At 44.0% G+C, this 15367-nt stretch overlaps 1 protein-coding gene across 1 annotated transcript; it reads right to left on the reverse strand.

The window, feature by feature from the left end:
• Positions 1-1793: 1793 nt before the first annotated feature.
• LOC110945050 lies at positions 1794-2972 on the reverse strand. Its single transcript, XM_022186690.1, has one exon. The coding sequence runs from the start codon at positions 2970-2972 to the stop codon at positions 1794-1796; it is 1179 nt and encodes a 392-aa protein (XP_022042382.1).
• Positions 2973-15367: the final 12395 nt, after the last annotated feature.

Raw genomic sequence — 15367 nt, forward strand, 5'->3', positions numbered from 1 at the left:
TCAGGTGTGAAATCCTCTACTCCAACCGGTAGTCGTGATAGATGGTCAGCGACTACATTCTCACACCTCTTCTTGTCTTTAATTTCGAGATCAAATTCTTGCAATAGTAGTACCCACCGAATCAGTCTCGGTTTGGCATCCTTTTTCTCCATTAAATACCTGACTGCACTATGATCAGAGTAAACGATTACTTTGCTTCCACAAATATAAGACCGAAATTTATCCAAAGCATAGATAACGGCAAGCAACTCTTTCTCCGTTGTGGTATAATTCAATTGAGCATCGGAGAGAGTTTTGCTCGCGTAGTAGATAACGAATAGTTTCTTGTCTACTCGTTGGCCAAGTACAGCCCCAATAGCGAAATCGCTTGCATTACACATTATTTCAAAGGGTTTTGTCCAATCGGGTGATTGCAAGATTGGGGCTTATACTATTATTCCTTCAGCACATTAAACGCATTTAAACATTTATCATCAAATTCAAATGGAACATCTTTTAACAATAGGTTACATAAAGGTTTTGTTATAACACTAAAGCCCTTAATAAACCTACTAGTAAAATCCGGCGTGTCCTAAAAAGGAACGAACGCCCTTCACATTAGTAGGGAGATGTAAAGTAGAAATGACTCTCACTTTGGCGCTATCAACTTCTATCCCCTTACTTGACACGACATGTCCTAACACTATACCCTCTTAAACCATAAAATGGCTCTTTTCCCAACTGAGCACTAGGTTCGTTTGGACACATCTCTCTAATACCCTAGATAGTTCATCTAAACATGTATCAAATGAGGTCCCAAAGACTGAAAAGTCATCCATAAAAATCTCTAGGGCGTCCCCGACCATATCCAAGAAAATACTCATCATGCACCTTTGAAAGGTGACCGGGGCGTTGCACAGCCCAAATGGTATTCGCCTAAATGCGAATGTGCCATAAGGTCATGTGAATGTGGTCTTTTCTTGGTCATCAAGGTGGATAACAATCTGATTATACCCTGAATAAACATCAAGAAAGCAGTAAAATTTCTGACCTGATAATTTTTCGACAATCTGGTCAATAAAGGGCAAAGGAAAGTGATCCTTTAATGTGGCAGCGTTCAGTTTCCGGTAGTCAATACATACCCGCCACCCGGTTACCGGCCGAGTGGCTATCTGCTCGCCATTGTCGCCCTTGACAATTTGAATGCCTGCTTTCTTCGGCACCGTTTGGGTTGGACTCACCCATGCACTATCTGAAATCGGATATATGATCCCATGGTCCAACCACTTAATTACTTCCTTCTTTACCACCTCTCGCATGTTTGGGTTAAGCCTCCTCTGTGTATCCCATGCAGGCTTCGCATCTGCATCAGTAATAATTTTATGCATACAAATAGAGGGACTTATACCTTTCAAATCGGCGAGAGTCCACCTGATCGCTGCTCGATGGGTCTTCAGCACCTTCAGTAGTGCTTCCTCCTGCTCTTTCTCCAAATTAGCTGCGATAACGACCGGGAGAGTCTGATCCTCTCCTAAAAACATATACTTCAAATGCACGGGCAACTCCTTTAGTTCTACCGGTGGTGGGCTGATTAGTGACGGTTTCAACCCTGATGAGATCTCAGCAGGAAGGCTCTATACATGATGGGACCATGGAGGCATTCTCTCTTGCACCGCCTGTGCTTCCAATTTCTGAACCTCTTCTTCCAAATCACAAAACATATACTTCAAATGCACGGGCAACTCCTTTAGTTCTACCGGTGGTGGGCTGATTAGTGACGGTTTCAACCCTGACGAGATCTCAGCAGGAAGGCTCTATACATGATGGGACCATGGAGGCATTCTCTCTTGCACCGACTGTGCTTCCAATTTCTGAACCTCTTCTTCCAAATCACACATGTGATTTTCTTCTATCCTGTCACAAAACAAACAAAACTCGAGCATCTCATCCTCTACATGAGGATAACATCCATCTATGACATCTGCCATGAAACATTCATCACTTTGAAACATGTCAGAAACATTAGAAAACACATTTAATCGGACCTTTCTATTGCCAAAGGTCATGTCGACAGTGCCAGTGCGACAGTCGATCTGAGCATGTGCAGTGGCTAAGAAAGGTCGGCCCAAGATAATGTTTGGTTGATTGACTTGATCAGCGGAAACATAGTCAAGCACCAAAAAGTCAACAGGAAAATAGAATTCTTCCACCCTAACTATTACTTCGCGAACTATCCCTCGAGGAAGCTTAGGGGTCAAATCTGCCAACACAACAGTTGTGTCGGCACGACGCAGTGGAACAATATCGTATTGGTCGTACAAGCTTCCTGGAAGGATACTCACGCTAGCTCCGAGATCCAACAACGCCCTACTCATTTTAGAATCACCGACTTGTATTGAAATTAAAGGCGTCCCAGGATCTCGTAGCTTAGGTGGAAGGACCCCATTCAACACGGCACTAACTGTATCAGTTAGATCAACTTTTTTAGGGACTTTGTGCTGCCGTTTTTGAGTGCACAAATCCTTAAGGTACTTGGCATAGGCTGGAACCTGTTTAATGGCGTCAATTAAGGGCGAGTTAATTTTCACTTGTTTAAATACCTCCAAGATTTCCTCCGGTTGAGGCCCCCTTTTATTGATTATCTTTGTATTACCCAGATCCTTCAAGGCTTCGGGAAAGGGAAGTAAAATCGGTTCCCCTTCCTTAGCCTGGATTGGCTCAGAAGTTGTAGCACGGGTATTTTTACCATTACTTTTAACAATGATAGGTTCCGACTCATCGTCACTCTCACCATTTTCACCTAAATCCTCCACCACACCATCAACGGGCTGTGGTGGAGTGTCGACCTTTTGATAATTCTTACCACTACGTAAAGTACTTACCTGGCCAACTAGACTGCCTTTCTTTTGATGAGCGGGATTTGTTGTTTTATCACTTGGTAATTTCCCACTATTCTGCTTCAGCTCCTTCATCTCAGTTGCAAGTTGGCCCATCTGTGTAGTTAATGATTGGATGACCTTGTCTCGCACTTCATCCTTTTGAGCACGGTTTTGTAAATCAAGTTAAATTGCCTTCAACATCTCTATCATATCATTATTCCCCGAACTGTTAGAAGACCCAGTTGGTCCTCTTTGATTGTTTTGGTAGCCACCTTGAAAATTACCTTGAAATTGGTTCTGATTGAAATTCCTTTGACCTCCAGATTATTGTTGCCTTGAAATCCCGGATTAGCTGATTATTTGTATTCCCATAGCTGAAATTCGGATGATTTCTAAGGCCCGGGTGATATGTGTTGGACTGCATGTTGAAGTTTCTTCCACCGCCCCCACCTTGCACAAAATTCACGTCGTCACCCTCGCCATGAATGATCGGGCATTGATCTGCTATATGCCCTAAATCTCCACAATGTCCACACATCGGGAACTGACCACTTACATCTGGTGGGTTTTCTACCGCTCTCACCACCGAATGTCGTGCACTTCTAGAAGATTGAGCTTTTCGCTTTGACGTCCTCGTAGTTCTTTCTAAATATTCCCAATCGTCCTCTTTGTAATTTGTTCCGAAAGTACCATTGGATATTGAATTCACATCCCTTGCATCTTCATCTGTTAGGCCTTCGTTAAATGCATTGAGAAGCTCCCACAAATATATGCCATGACGTGGACAGTTCTTGTGAAATAACCCACCAGGCTGTTGTCGAAACCCCGAATATCCTTCCTGGCGTTGTTAGTACGCAAATGAGTATAGAATTCATCTAAAAACTGTTGCTGCATTTCGCCCCATATGAAAATTGAAGCTGACGGTAGCGAATGGAACCATTGTTGCGCTTTGTCTACGAGTGTGAATTGGAAGAGTACCAATTTCACATCATCAGCTGAGAAACCTTGACTGCTGATTGTGTTACAACGTGCATCATACGCAACAATGTGTAAATAGGGTTCTTCATGTGCTTGACCATGAAACTTAGGCAGACTGGATATTGATTGTGTCCGTACTTCAAGTGATCGCCCTCCTTGTAATTGCGGGATCACAACCGGCGATGGGTTGTTAGCTATAGCAGGCCTGAAGTGGCTCTCGATACCACGAACTGGACCCTGATCATTTTGCCGTGGAATACCTTCTGGTAAATTCACCGGTCGGTATAAGTTTCGCGGAAGTGGTCTTATCTGACCCGGTATCTGAGGTACCGGTGGTGGTAATGGAATATCCACCGGCCTTTGCGGAACAGGCTGCTGATTGATCGGGTCAGGTTGATGATATTGCTGTTGCGTCATCGGTATCGGCTGGATCTGCGGTTGCACATATTGTTGATACCCCAAATTCCCTTGATTAACTCTTTCGAATCCACCTACCCCGGCTGTTTGCCTCTCGTAACTGCCCGTATTAACCTCTTGTCTCTTGTTTTGACCCACGTAATTATCATATTCCTCAAAGCCATCTTTGAAATCCCCTGAATTATTTCCTTGATCATAAATGGTCGATCTGTAAAGGTGTAACACCCCGTGTTGCGAAAGTCAAAGTACAAGTCAAAGTCAAAGGAAGAAAAGATTGCTAATTGCGATCTATTACTCCTTACTTAATTACTGATTTGTGCTTCTTGACTTGTAATCGAATTCTATTATTTGTTTTACTTTAGTTGTATTATGTGGAGTATCTATAATAATCGAGGTTTAATCGCATGTTTAATCGCTATCGCATCGCAATCGCATCGCAACTCGAGTTATGCGTTCTAGATATTGTTTTACGTGTGTGTGCTATTTATGTGTTACTTGTGCATATTTCATTGTCGATAACCTACTAGCTTCACATTATACGTGTTACGTGCTGGTTATGCGTAAACTCGCTTTCGCTACTATTATACTATTAAACTTGTATGCTCACCTTTACACTATGTGTATTGACCTCTATTTGTTAACGTATGTGACAGGTGTTTAGGATGCTGTGCTTTACCTACTTTTGTGGAATCAAGTAGGAGTGAGAGTCTAGAAACAAACAATTTAAATCTGAGTTGTCGGAACAGTTTTACTTGTCTTTGAGAACTAATTGTCTGTAATAACTGTGTTACTTGTTATGTCATGGTATGGGCCGTGATGTTTAAATAATTGGTAATCGTAGTTGTTATGGAATCTCCTGGACAATCTGTTTCGCTCAGTGCCGTGCCCCGATGTTTCCGTCATCGGTTGGTGATGTATTGCAAAATACATCTCTTATTCGTGTAAAGTTTGTATAGTTTTCCTTTATTTTTAGTTTTGTTTTGTTTGGAATTCGTTACTTTGATCAAGTTTTATGTTTCCAGGTCTTCGATGCTGAAAATGTCGAAAAAATGAGGTGTTAGATGCTGGGAAACGAGTTGAAAAGAGTTGGAATAAATTCTGGAGATGTTGGGATGCTGAAGCTAATCAAGAAACGGAACAATCTGTTAAAATTGAGCCGTCGCGCTACACCACAAGGAACCACCATAGCAGTCGCGTGTCGCCACCACTTTAATATTAATTTTCAGCATTTTGAGCCGTCACGCCACGCGACGTTGAAGGCCCATACCCGTCGCGCGACACGACGGGGGTGTATGACGGCTAATTTTCGTTGTTGATTAGGGTTACGTATAAAAACTCAAGAAAACACAACATAAACCCTAGTTACGAATTAAGGACTTGAGAGGCGATTTCCAGAGCATACTTTGAGCTAATCAGAGCGTTTTTTATCGCTGGAATCATTAGTTCGAGTTCGGGTCGAAGATTGAAGACTTGCATGGGTTCTTTAGTTCCTTGTTTGTTGATTTCTCTTTCGAAACTTGTAACCATGAATTCTTGTTTGAACAATTTTTCTTTGTTTTCTTTGTTTAATATGCTTGGCTAAACATTTAAGCCGCCTAGACTATGATGAATGGATTGAAATAAAGTTTGAACCTTTTTCGTTAATTGCATGTTTTTTATGGATTAATTGTGTATTGTAAGAAGTTTGGTTTATTAATTTGGTGTGTATGCGTATTTTAATTTGGTTAATTATTATCAATTGCGTCGTGTGAATCTAGGTGGTTGTCTGCTACAGAATAGGTTTATGCTAGATCTTTGACTTTGTGTCTTTGACCTTTAGGGTGAATTGGCCAAGAAACCTTAGAAGTGATAGTTAATAATTTGCTAGATTTCAGTATTCTACTAGTCCTTATAGCTGGAAGGTGCGGGGCTATTGATAGGTCTTACCCGGTGAATTGCTTTGTACAGTCTTTGGAAAAAGTCGTGCCTTAGTTGCCCCGTCAGTTTATTAGTCTATCAAGTCAAATTAAGAAACTCAATAATTAGATAACCGGAAGGAAGTCTAATAATCGGTAGGATTAACGGCCTAGGTAGTGCCATAAGTTTCACCTCGAGAAGGGTTGAGGGGCTTAGTTGGTATCTTAATAGGTTTAGTATCGTACGATCCCGGTTCCATAAAACATGCAGTTAACTTAATTGGTAAATTCTTAAAATCAATCCAGGATTCTAGTCTAGGTGGTCTCCATCATCATATAAGAAAAGTCTTCGCATTAATTCGTATTAGCATAGTTCTAGTTTATTAATTACTTTATTAGATTTCCTTGAATTTTCAGTAACCCCCCCCCCCCCAAAAAAAAAAAATTAATTAAACAGTTTGAGTCGTGTCTGTCAGAGTCTGTTAGAGTTAATTAGCGTGATTAATAGAGTCTCATGGTTAGATATCCGGACTTCCTTAGGTCATACTACAGTGATCGGTACACTTGCCGATTGTGTGGTTTAGGTCGAGTCTAGATTTAAAGCTTTTTAGTGTGTAGCTTAGAGAGTCTAAAGTAGTTAATTTTAATAGTCTGTTTAGCACACATCAAGTTTTTGGCACCGTTGCCGGGGACTCTTGGCAATCGCGTTTATTAGCTTTGATAGACTTAAATGACATATACGTGCTACGTGTTTTGTTTTGTTTTGTTTTGTTTTGTTTTGTTTTGTTTTGTTTTGTTTTGAGTCTTTTATTTTTATTTTTTTTATTTTTATTTGAGTCTGAGTGACTAGTGTCTGTTTTTCTCATATTTAGGTTTTTGCTTGTAGTGGATGCCACATCTTCGCTCGCACGGACCGCCGCCGAAGCCACCAGTCATAGAGTCATCATCTTGATTGGGCCAAGGCCCGCAGGTTAGTACTTCATCCTCTTCTCAATTCCCTAATTTCGATACCACTCTGTTACCCACCCCACCACATTCACCTAAAACATCACCTAAAACTTCCCCACTCGATAGTCGCACTTCTAGCACCTCTAGCGCCCCAGATAACATAGACTTAGAGCAAATGGCCAATGCAAGACAGACCATCCATCAACAAGCCACCCAAGGCTTCACCGGTCTTGCTTCACCCATCACCGTTTCACCCATAGTTAATGGCAACTCATGGCAGATTCCATCATATGCCATGCAAGCCATCACCAATACCATCCAGTTCCATGGCCGCGAGGATGAGGACGCCCCTGCCCATATAAACCGTTTCTCTCGTATAATTGCTACTTTTAGCCTTCACGGAGTCCCAAACAATGTTACTTACTTACAACTCTTCCCCTTTTCACTAGCCGGCTGTGCGGCTACTTGGTTGGATTCTCAGTCAACCGATACTTTTACCACTTGGGCGGGCCTCTGCCAAGCCTTTTTGAACAAATATTTTCCGCCTACAAAAGCCTCACGTCTTCGCGATCAAATTCACTCATTCCGCATGGAGCCCGACGAGCCCTATTACCTTGCTTGGGAGCGATTTCAAAACCTTGTCGCTCGATGCTCCCAGCATGGTCTTTCTGATTGGGTCCTTTGTGAGAAATTCTATAACGGTCTCACCCAAGAGACTCGTGATTGTTTTGACACTAATGCGGGAGGTCATATGATGGGTATTCTTACTGTTGCCGAGTGTTTAGAGCGTTTCGTAGCATTTGCCCAATCTCAGTCTCAGTCGCGATCTGATCAGCGGTATCAAAGTGGCAATTCAATACCACTACTAGTGCACCCAATCGTGGGGTGAACCATATCGCTATGGACCCTAGTATAGCCGCTGTATTAGAAAACGTCACTAGAGAGCTCAAGGAGATTAAGGCAAAGGTTGATAAGTGTGAGTTTTGCCGAGGGGGTCACGATACGAATGCGTGTCCATTGTTAGTTGGTGAGGAGCAGGTCGATTTCGTGGGAGGCGGTCTAGGTAGAGGTCAACCTAGTGGGTTTGTGTCACATCCCCAAAATCCACACGCGGAGTACCACCGCTTGGAGGCGTGACTGACCAGGATCAAGCCATCAATCATATTGAACATAGCATAATTTAAATAAATAAAATAATTCGTTAAAACCCAACTCAATATAATTGATGTTCTAAACCAAACATAGTATCAATAGCGGAAGCATAATAATGTAAACCCAAAGTAAATCATAAGTTCAAATATTCGAAACGTTAAACATAGTATTCACGATCCATTGCCCACAACGACCCGCTCCTCCAGTGCAAGCTCCAAATGTACCTAAGGTCCTGCAAGGCATGTAGCAGAAGAATCAACAAAATGGTTGAGCGAGTTCACAGTAAGTAAATGTATAACAGTATATAACAGGTGATTCTACTGGGCCGATAGCAAGTTCTATTAGCGGGGGCTTCCCATGTTATTAAACCACTAGACTATCCGTACTATCCCTGTTCTTCATATCCGAGAACAGTAGCGCGTATGGGGTGTACGTAGGTTTTACGTACGTATCCTTCAGAACCGAGGATAGGAGACGCGGGTGTGTACGCGGGTTTCGCGCACGTATCCTTCGAACCGAGGATAGAAGTAAGCAATGCGTACACGTAGGTTTTACGTGCGTGCCTGACATCCGAGGCAATAATTGGCATAAGTCCACGTAGGTTATACGGAAGTGTCCTGACATCCGAGGACCATGGTAGATAGTCTAGGAAAGCATAGTATAAGTACGATTTTAGTCATCATCAATCCTTTATCCCATTCCCACAACCCGGGAATCCCATGCCTTAGTAAAAGTGTGAACTCACCTTGGGTTTGCTCGGTATGCTAAGTATGTGCTCAAAGTAAATAAATCACGTCCTAGGGTATGCACGTATACACAATCAGTTTATATCCAAGTTGTTCACGTATAGGCATCATTACAGAAGTACTAGCATGTATTCGTTATCACATAAATCATGCACCTCACTTAACAACAGTTAAATAATCCAGTCAACATTTAACAGAGTTAAATCATGTTACTGTGCAAAATAACCATGTTGGCGAAACAAGGATTTTTGGCGAAACACATAAATTGGCGAAACACAGGTTGACGAAACACAACGTGTTTCGTCAACTACCCTTTGACGAATCATGGTTCTATTTCGTTAATCATCCTTGGCGAATCAGAAGTTCTATTTCGTTGATTACTCTTGGCGAAACAAAAGTCCTGTTTCGTCAAGAGTTCCTTTTCCGTCGAGCATTCACATTCGTCAACGTTCTAATTCGCCAAACATGTCAGTTACGTCAATCATTCACAGCAGTTACAGAATTATCACAGAAAACCCTAATCATTGTAACAGCCGTCAAAACACATCAGAACAATCATCATACTAACATCAGATCAACATATAACTATCGTAACCCAGAAATCATAATCAACAAAGTTTAATAACATTAACCCAACATGAGCATCGTTAGTTCTAGACCTACCCATCACGTAATCATATCAATCCGGTCAGTTTATTGATATCCCTAATCAATACCATATTTCACACTGCATACCGAACACAAGATCACAACATCTATAATCAACCCTAGTTCATCCTAACGGTTAACAATAAATCATACAATTCATACATTCACAGATCAACATGATATTCATCACAATACGTAGACCAATAAACATTAGCAATGACTAACCGGAGAAGCAAACGATTAATACGGACGGAACGGGTGACTACTCGGGTAACAGAGGCTGCCGACGTGCACAGGAAAGCTTCTAGGGTTTCAGTTTTGCTAAAGTGTGACGAATGAGGGGTTTCCGTATGACTTATACGCGTAAAGGTTTACTGGGCCGCACTGGGCCTTGGCGAAACAGTTTGGGCCGGCGAATCACATGTTTCGTCGAGATGAGGTTGACGAGACAAACTTCTGTTTCGTCGGTGTGTTATTTGGCGAATCAACTCCTGTTTCGCCGAGTGATTCAATTTCTAAGACTTATGCAATTTAAATTTTCAACACACACAAGCAACACAATACATCTGATATAGCACCACATATACAGTTACCAGTTAACAAGTCAAACAATTACATAGTAAAAGTCAACGGTCAAAGTCAATGGTCAAGGTCAACGTGCATTTAAAGTCGAAAGGTCGAGTTGTCACATTATCCCCAACTTAAAAGAAATTTCGTCCCGAAATTTGGTACGTACTTACTGAGGAAGCTAGGTAGGTTGCATCGTTCACTGGTTTTCCTGGGGTGTCACATCCTCCCCCCGTTGATCTGGAATTTCGTCCCGAAATTCCGTGGTAGTAGCTTCAGCCTCAGCAGTGGTTGTATTGGTTCCGAATAACTGGGGATACTTTTCTGTCATCTGGTCTTCGCGTTCCCAGGTGTACTCTGGGCCACGACGGGAGTTCCAACGAACTCGAACAAGAGGGATTCTCTTGTTTTTGAGGACCTTAACATCCCGGTCCGTGATTTCAACTGGCTCCTCGACGAACTGCAACCGCTCGTCAATAGTGAGTTCCTTAAAAGGAACTATGAGGGTCTCATCTGACAGGCACTTCTTCAGATTCGACACGTGAAAGACATTGTGAACTGCACCGAGTTCAGCTGGTAGGTTCAACTTGTAGGCCACTTTGCCGATTTTCTCAATGATTTCGAACGGTCCAACGTACCGCGGATTTAGTTTGCCCCGTTTGCCAAAACGAACCACACCCTTCCAGGGTGAAACTTTAAGTAAAACCCGGTCCCCGACCTGAAATTCCAAAGGCTTTCTGCGCTTGTCCGCGTAGGCTTTCTGACGGTCGCGTGCTGCCGCCATGCGTTGTCGTATCTGTGCTATCTTTTCTGTGGCGTCCACTACAATCTCTGGACCCGTGATCTGACTATCCCCCACCTCTGCCCAACAGAGAGGTGACCGACATTTACGCCCGTACAATGCCTCGAATGGAGCGGCTTGAATGCTGGTGTGATAACTATTATTATACGAGAACTCCACCAAAGGGAGGTGCTTTTCCCAGCCGTTGCTGAAATCAATAACGCATGCCCGAAGCATGTCTTCAAGAGTTTGGATCGTTCGCTCAGACTGCCCATCCGTCTGAGGATGATATGCTGTGCTCATGTCTAATCGTGAGCTGAAGGATTTATGCATCGCTTGCCAAAGTTCTGACGTGAATCGTGCATCCCGATCCGAAATGATGGAAGTGGGCACTCCGTGCCTCGAAACAACTTCCTTAAGGTAGATGTCTGCGAGAGTGGAGAACTTATCCGTTTCCTTTATAGCTAGGAAGTGCGCAGACTTGGTGAGTCGATCCACGATCACCCATATAGTATCATTCCCCCGCTGGGATCTAGGTAGGCCTGTAACGAAATCCATGGAAATTTCTTCCCATTTCCATTGAGGTATCTTAGGCTGCTGAAGTAGGCCCGCTGGTTTCTGGTATTCAACCTTGACTCTCGCACAGGTCAAGCATTTTCCAACGTACGTAGCGATGTGGGCCTTCATGCTAGGCCACCAGTAAGTAGTTCTGATGTCGTGGTACATTTTATCCGACCGTGGATGTACCGAGTAGCGAGACTTGTGTGCTTCGTCCATCACAAGTTCGCGTAGACCGCCATAAAGTGGGACCCAAATACGCCCCGTTACATAGTAGGCGCCGTCTGCCTTCTGTTCCATTCGTTGTCGTGAGCCGCGTAAGACTTCAGCTTTGACATTTTCGGCTTTCAATGCTTCTACCTGAGCATCTCGTATCTGTGCAGGAAGGCTAGACTGAATAGTAAGCTGTAGCGCTCGCACGCGCTTAGGTAGAGTGTCTTTCCGACTGAGGGCGTCAGCCACAACATTGGCCTTGCCTGGATGGTACTTGATGGCGCATTCGTAGTCGTTCAGTAGTTCAACCCATCTCCGTTGACGCATGTTCAGATCCTTTTGCTTAAGAATATGCTCGAGACTCCTGTGATCGGTGTAAATCGTGCACCTGGTACCGTACAGGTAGTGTCGCCATATCTTAAGCGCGAAAACAACAGCTCCCAGCTCTAAATCGTGCGTCGTATAATTCCGCTCATGAATCTTGAGTTTCCGCGAAGCGTAGGCAATAACTTTATCCCGTTGCATCAATACACACCCAAGACCCTGTATCGATGCGTCACAATAAACCACAAAGTCTTCCGTGCCCTCTGGCAATGAGAGAATAGGTGCGCTGCAAAGCCTATCCTTTAGGTACCGAAAAGCAGTTTCCTGGGAATCTCCCCAACGGTAGGTGACACCCTTCTGTGTCAGCATAGTGAGCGGCTGAGCGATCCTGGAGAAGTCTTTAATAAATCGCCTGTAATAACCCGCCAAACCCAAGAATTGGCGTATTTCCGTTGGTGTACGCGTTGCAGGCCAGTTCCTGATCGAATCTACCTTGGATGGATCGACATGAATTCCATCCCTGTTCACCACGTGGCCTAGGAAGTGGACTTCACGAAGCCAGAAGTCCCATTTAGAAAACTTGGCGTACAACTGCTCCTTTCGAAGAAGTTCCAGAATCAATCGTAGGTGTTGCTCGTGTTCCTCCTGACTCTTGGAGTAAATCAGTATGTCATCGATGAAGACAATCACAAACTTGTCGAAGTACGGCTTGCACACCCTGTTCATCAGATCCATAAATACGGCAGGCGCATTCGTTAACCCAAATGGCATGACAAGAAACTCGTAGTGACCGTAACGAGTTCTGAAAGCGGTTTTGGAGACGTCCTCATCCCGGACTCTCAGCTGATGATACCCTGACCTCAAGTCTATCTTGGAATAGTAACTCGACCCCTGCAACTGGTCGAATAAGTCGTCTATACGCGGAAGAGGATAACGGTTCTTCACCGTCACCTTGTTCAGTTCACGGTAGTCGATGCACATCCTGAAAGTGCCATCCTTCTTCTTTACGAAAAGTACTGGTGCTCCCCAAGGCGAAGAGCTTGGACGAATAAAGCCCTTTTCCAAGAGCTCTTGTAGCTGCTTTGACAACTCTTCCAGTTCGGTTGGAGCTAAACGATACGGTGCGCGGGCTATAGGTGCTGCTCTAGGAGCTAACTCAATCTGAAACTCGACTTGGCGATGAGGAGGTAAACCGGGTAAATCTTCAGGAAACACTTGAGGAAAATCACGCACAACTGGTATATCCCCCAGTTTCTTTTCCTTTGCTGATGCGTCAGTAACGAGTGCCAGAATGGCAGTGTGCCCCTTTCGTAAACATTTCTGCGCCTTTAAGAAAGAGATGATACCAACCACAGCACCACTCTTGTCGCCTTGAACTTCAAGAGGTTCTTGCCTAGAGCGAGGAATACGGATGATCTTTTCCTTGCATAAAATCTCTGCGTGATGCTGGGACAACCAATCCATACCGATGACAACGTCGAAGCTTCCCAAAACTATGGGTATAAGGTCAATCGTGAAGGTCTGACCAGCTAAAACGATGCTACAACCCTTGACTACATGTGCGGCTTCTACACTTTTACCATTTGCTAACTCTACGACATGTTTGGTGTTTAGGGGTGTTGGTGTACGTTTTAACAATTTACTCATTTTCAAAGACATATAACTCGTATCCGCACCCGAATCAAACAAAACAGTAACATAGAAGTCATCAAGGAGAAACTTACCCATGACTACGTTAGGATCATTCACTGCATCTCCTCGACCTAACACAAAAGCACGACCCCGAGCTTCGTTCCCATTGTTGTTGTTGTTTCCCCCGTTGTTGTTGTTGTTCCCGTTGCCCTGATTGTTGTTGTTGTTGTTCTGGTTTCTGTTTAGCTGAGGGCAGTGTCTCTTGATGTGACCTTCAACACCACAATTATAGCACCCCTTGTTGCCCTGTTGCTGATTCTGCTGTGCCGGTGGCTGCTGCTGATTCTGATTCGCAGGACGAGGGCTTCTACAGTCTTTGGCCTCGTGACCCATCTTGAGGCATCTTTGACAACGACCCCTGTTACACTGGCCGCTGTGGTGCCTGTTGCAGTTGTTACACTTTGGGAGGTTCCCACGATATCCGCCCTGCCTGTGACTACCTGAAGAATGCTGGCTGGGACTCTGATAACTGTCAGTCTTTCGCTGCTGGGCCTGAGACTGAACTGAAGCTGATCCCTTGCTGGAATCCCCATCCCATTTTCTCTTGCTGTCACTGGGAGTAGTAGGAGTAGCTGAAGTAGTAGCGGTGGTAGTAGAGCTGATACGTTTAGGCAGTTTGTTCTGATCCACTGCCTGGTCTGTGATGCGGTGAGCGAGGCGTTGAATATCCTGGATGTTATCAAGGTTAGCCGAAGTAACATGGCTCTGGATCTCTGGCGCCAACCCTTTGAGATACAACTCAATGCGCTTAATTGGAGGGTCCACCATGGTTGGACACAGCACGGCCAGTTCGTTTGACCTTTTGGTGTAAGCTTCGATTTCCGATCCAGTCATCTTCAGATGGTACAACTCATCTTCCAACTTATGAATGTCTTCCCGAGTGCAGTACTCTCTCTTGATCAATTCCTTGAAATCATTCCAGGGTGTGGCGTTAGCAGCTGCCAACCCTAAGATCTGAACTTGGGCGTTCCACCAAGTTAGTGCTATTCCTTCTAGCGTGCCAGTGGCGTATTTCACCCTGCGGGCCTCAGGGCATTCACACATCTCGAACACAGACTCGAGCTTTTCAAACCAATGAAGGAGTCCCACTGCTCCTTCCGTGCCACTAAATGTACTTGGACGACAGTCCATGAAGTTCTTGAAAGTGCAGACAGGTTGCTGCGCGTGTTGACCTAGTGTGTACGAATAGGACGAGATTAAATACGAGAGTTAATGCAGGATCTAAGGATCCTAGTATGAATCTATACTGCAGGGTATACTACCTGCTTGAGCAGCTGCAAGTGCCACAGCAACTTGAGCTTGAACGAGAGCCTCTAGCTGGGCTTGAGTCATGTTAATTCGTCCAGACATGATCTTCATAGCAAATGCAACATGAGTTAGAGAGGTTCGCGAATAGAGCGATGACAGAGAGTGTAAGCACATAGGGGTTCTCATGTAACAACGTATAGTAAGCAATGTAATCTAGCATACTACGAGCAAAGTTCTAAGCAGTTCTAGCAAGCAGGTAATAAACATAAACCTTATTAACTAGGATGTCGAGTCTTGCACGTGGAGCGAAGCGTCGTTGTGGATCGTTGAGAGCACTGTTCT

This window comes from Helianthus annuus, chromosome 6 (assembly GCF_002127325.2).
Source record: "Helianthus annuus cultivar XRQ/B chromosome 6, HanXRQr2.0-SUNRISE, whole genome shotgun sequence".
NCBI classification, from domain to species: domain Eukaryota; kingdom Viridiplantae; phylum Streptophyta; class Magnoliopsida; order Asterales; family Asteraceae; genus Helianthus; species Helianthus annuus.

Bases quoted from the DNA above. Each gene is read 5' to 3' on its own strand.
- LOC110945050 (XM_022186690.1), bottom strand. From the start codon at position 2,972: ATGGGCCAACTTGCAACTGAGATGAAGGAGCTGAAGCAGAATAGTGGG.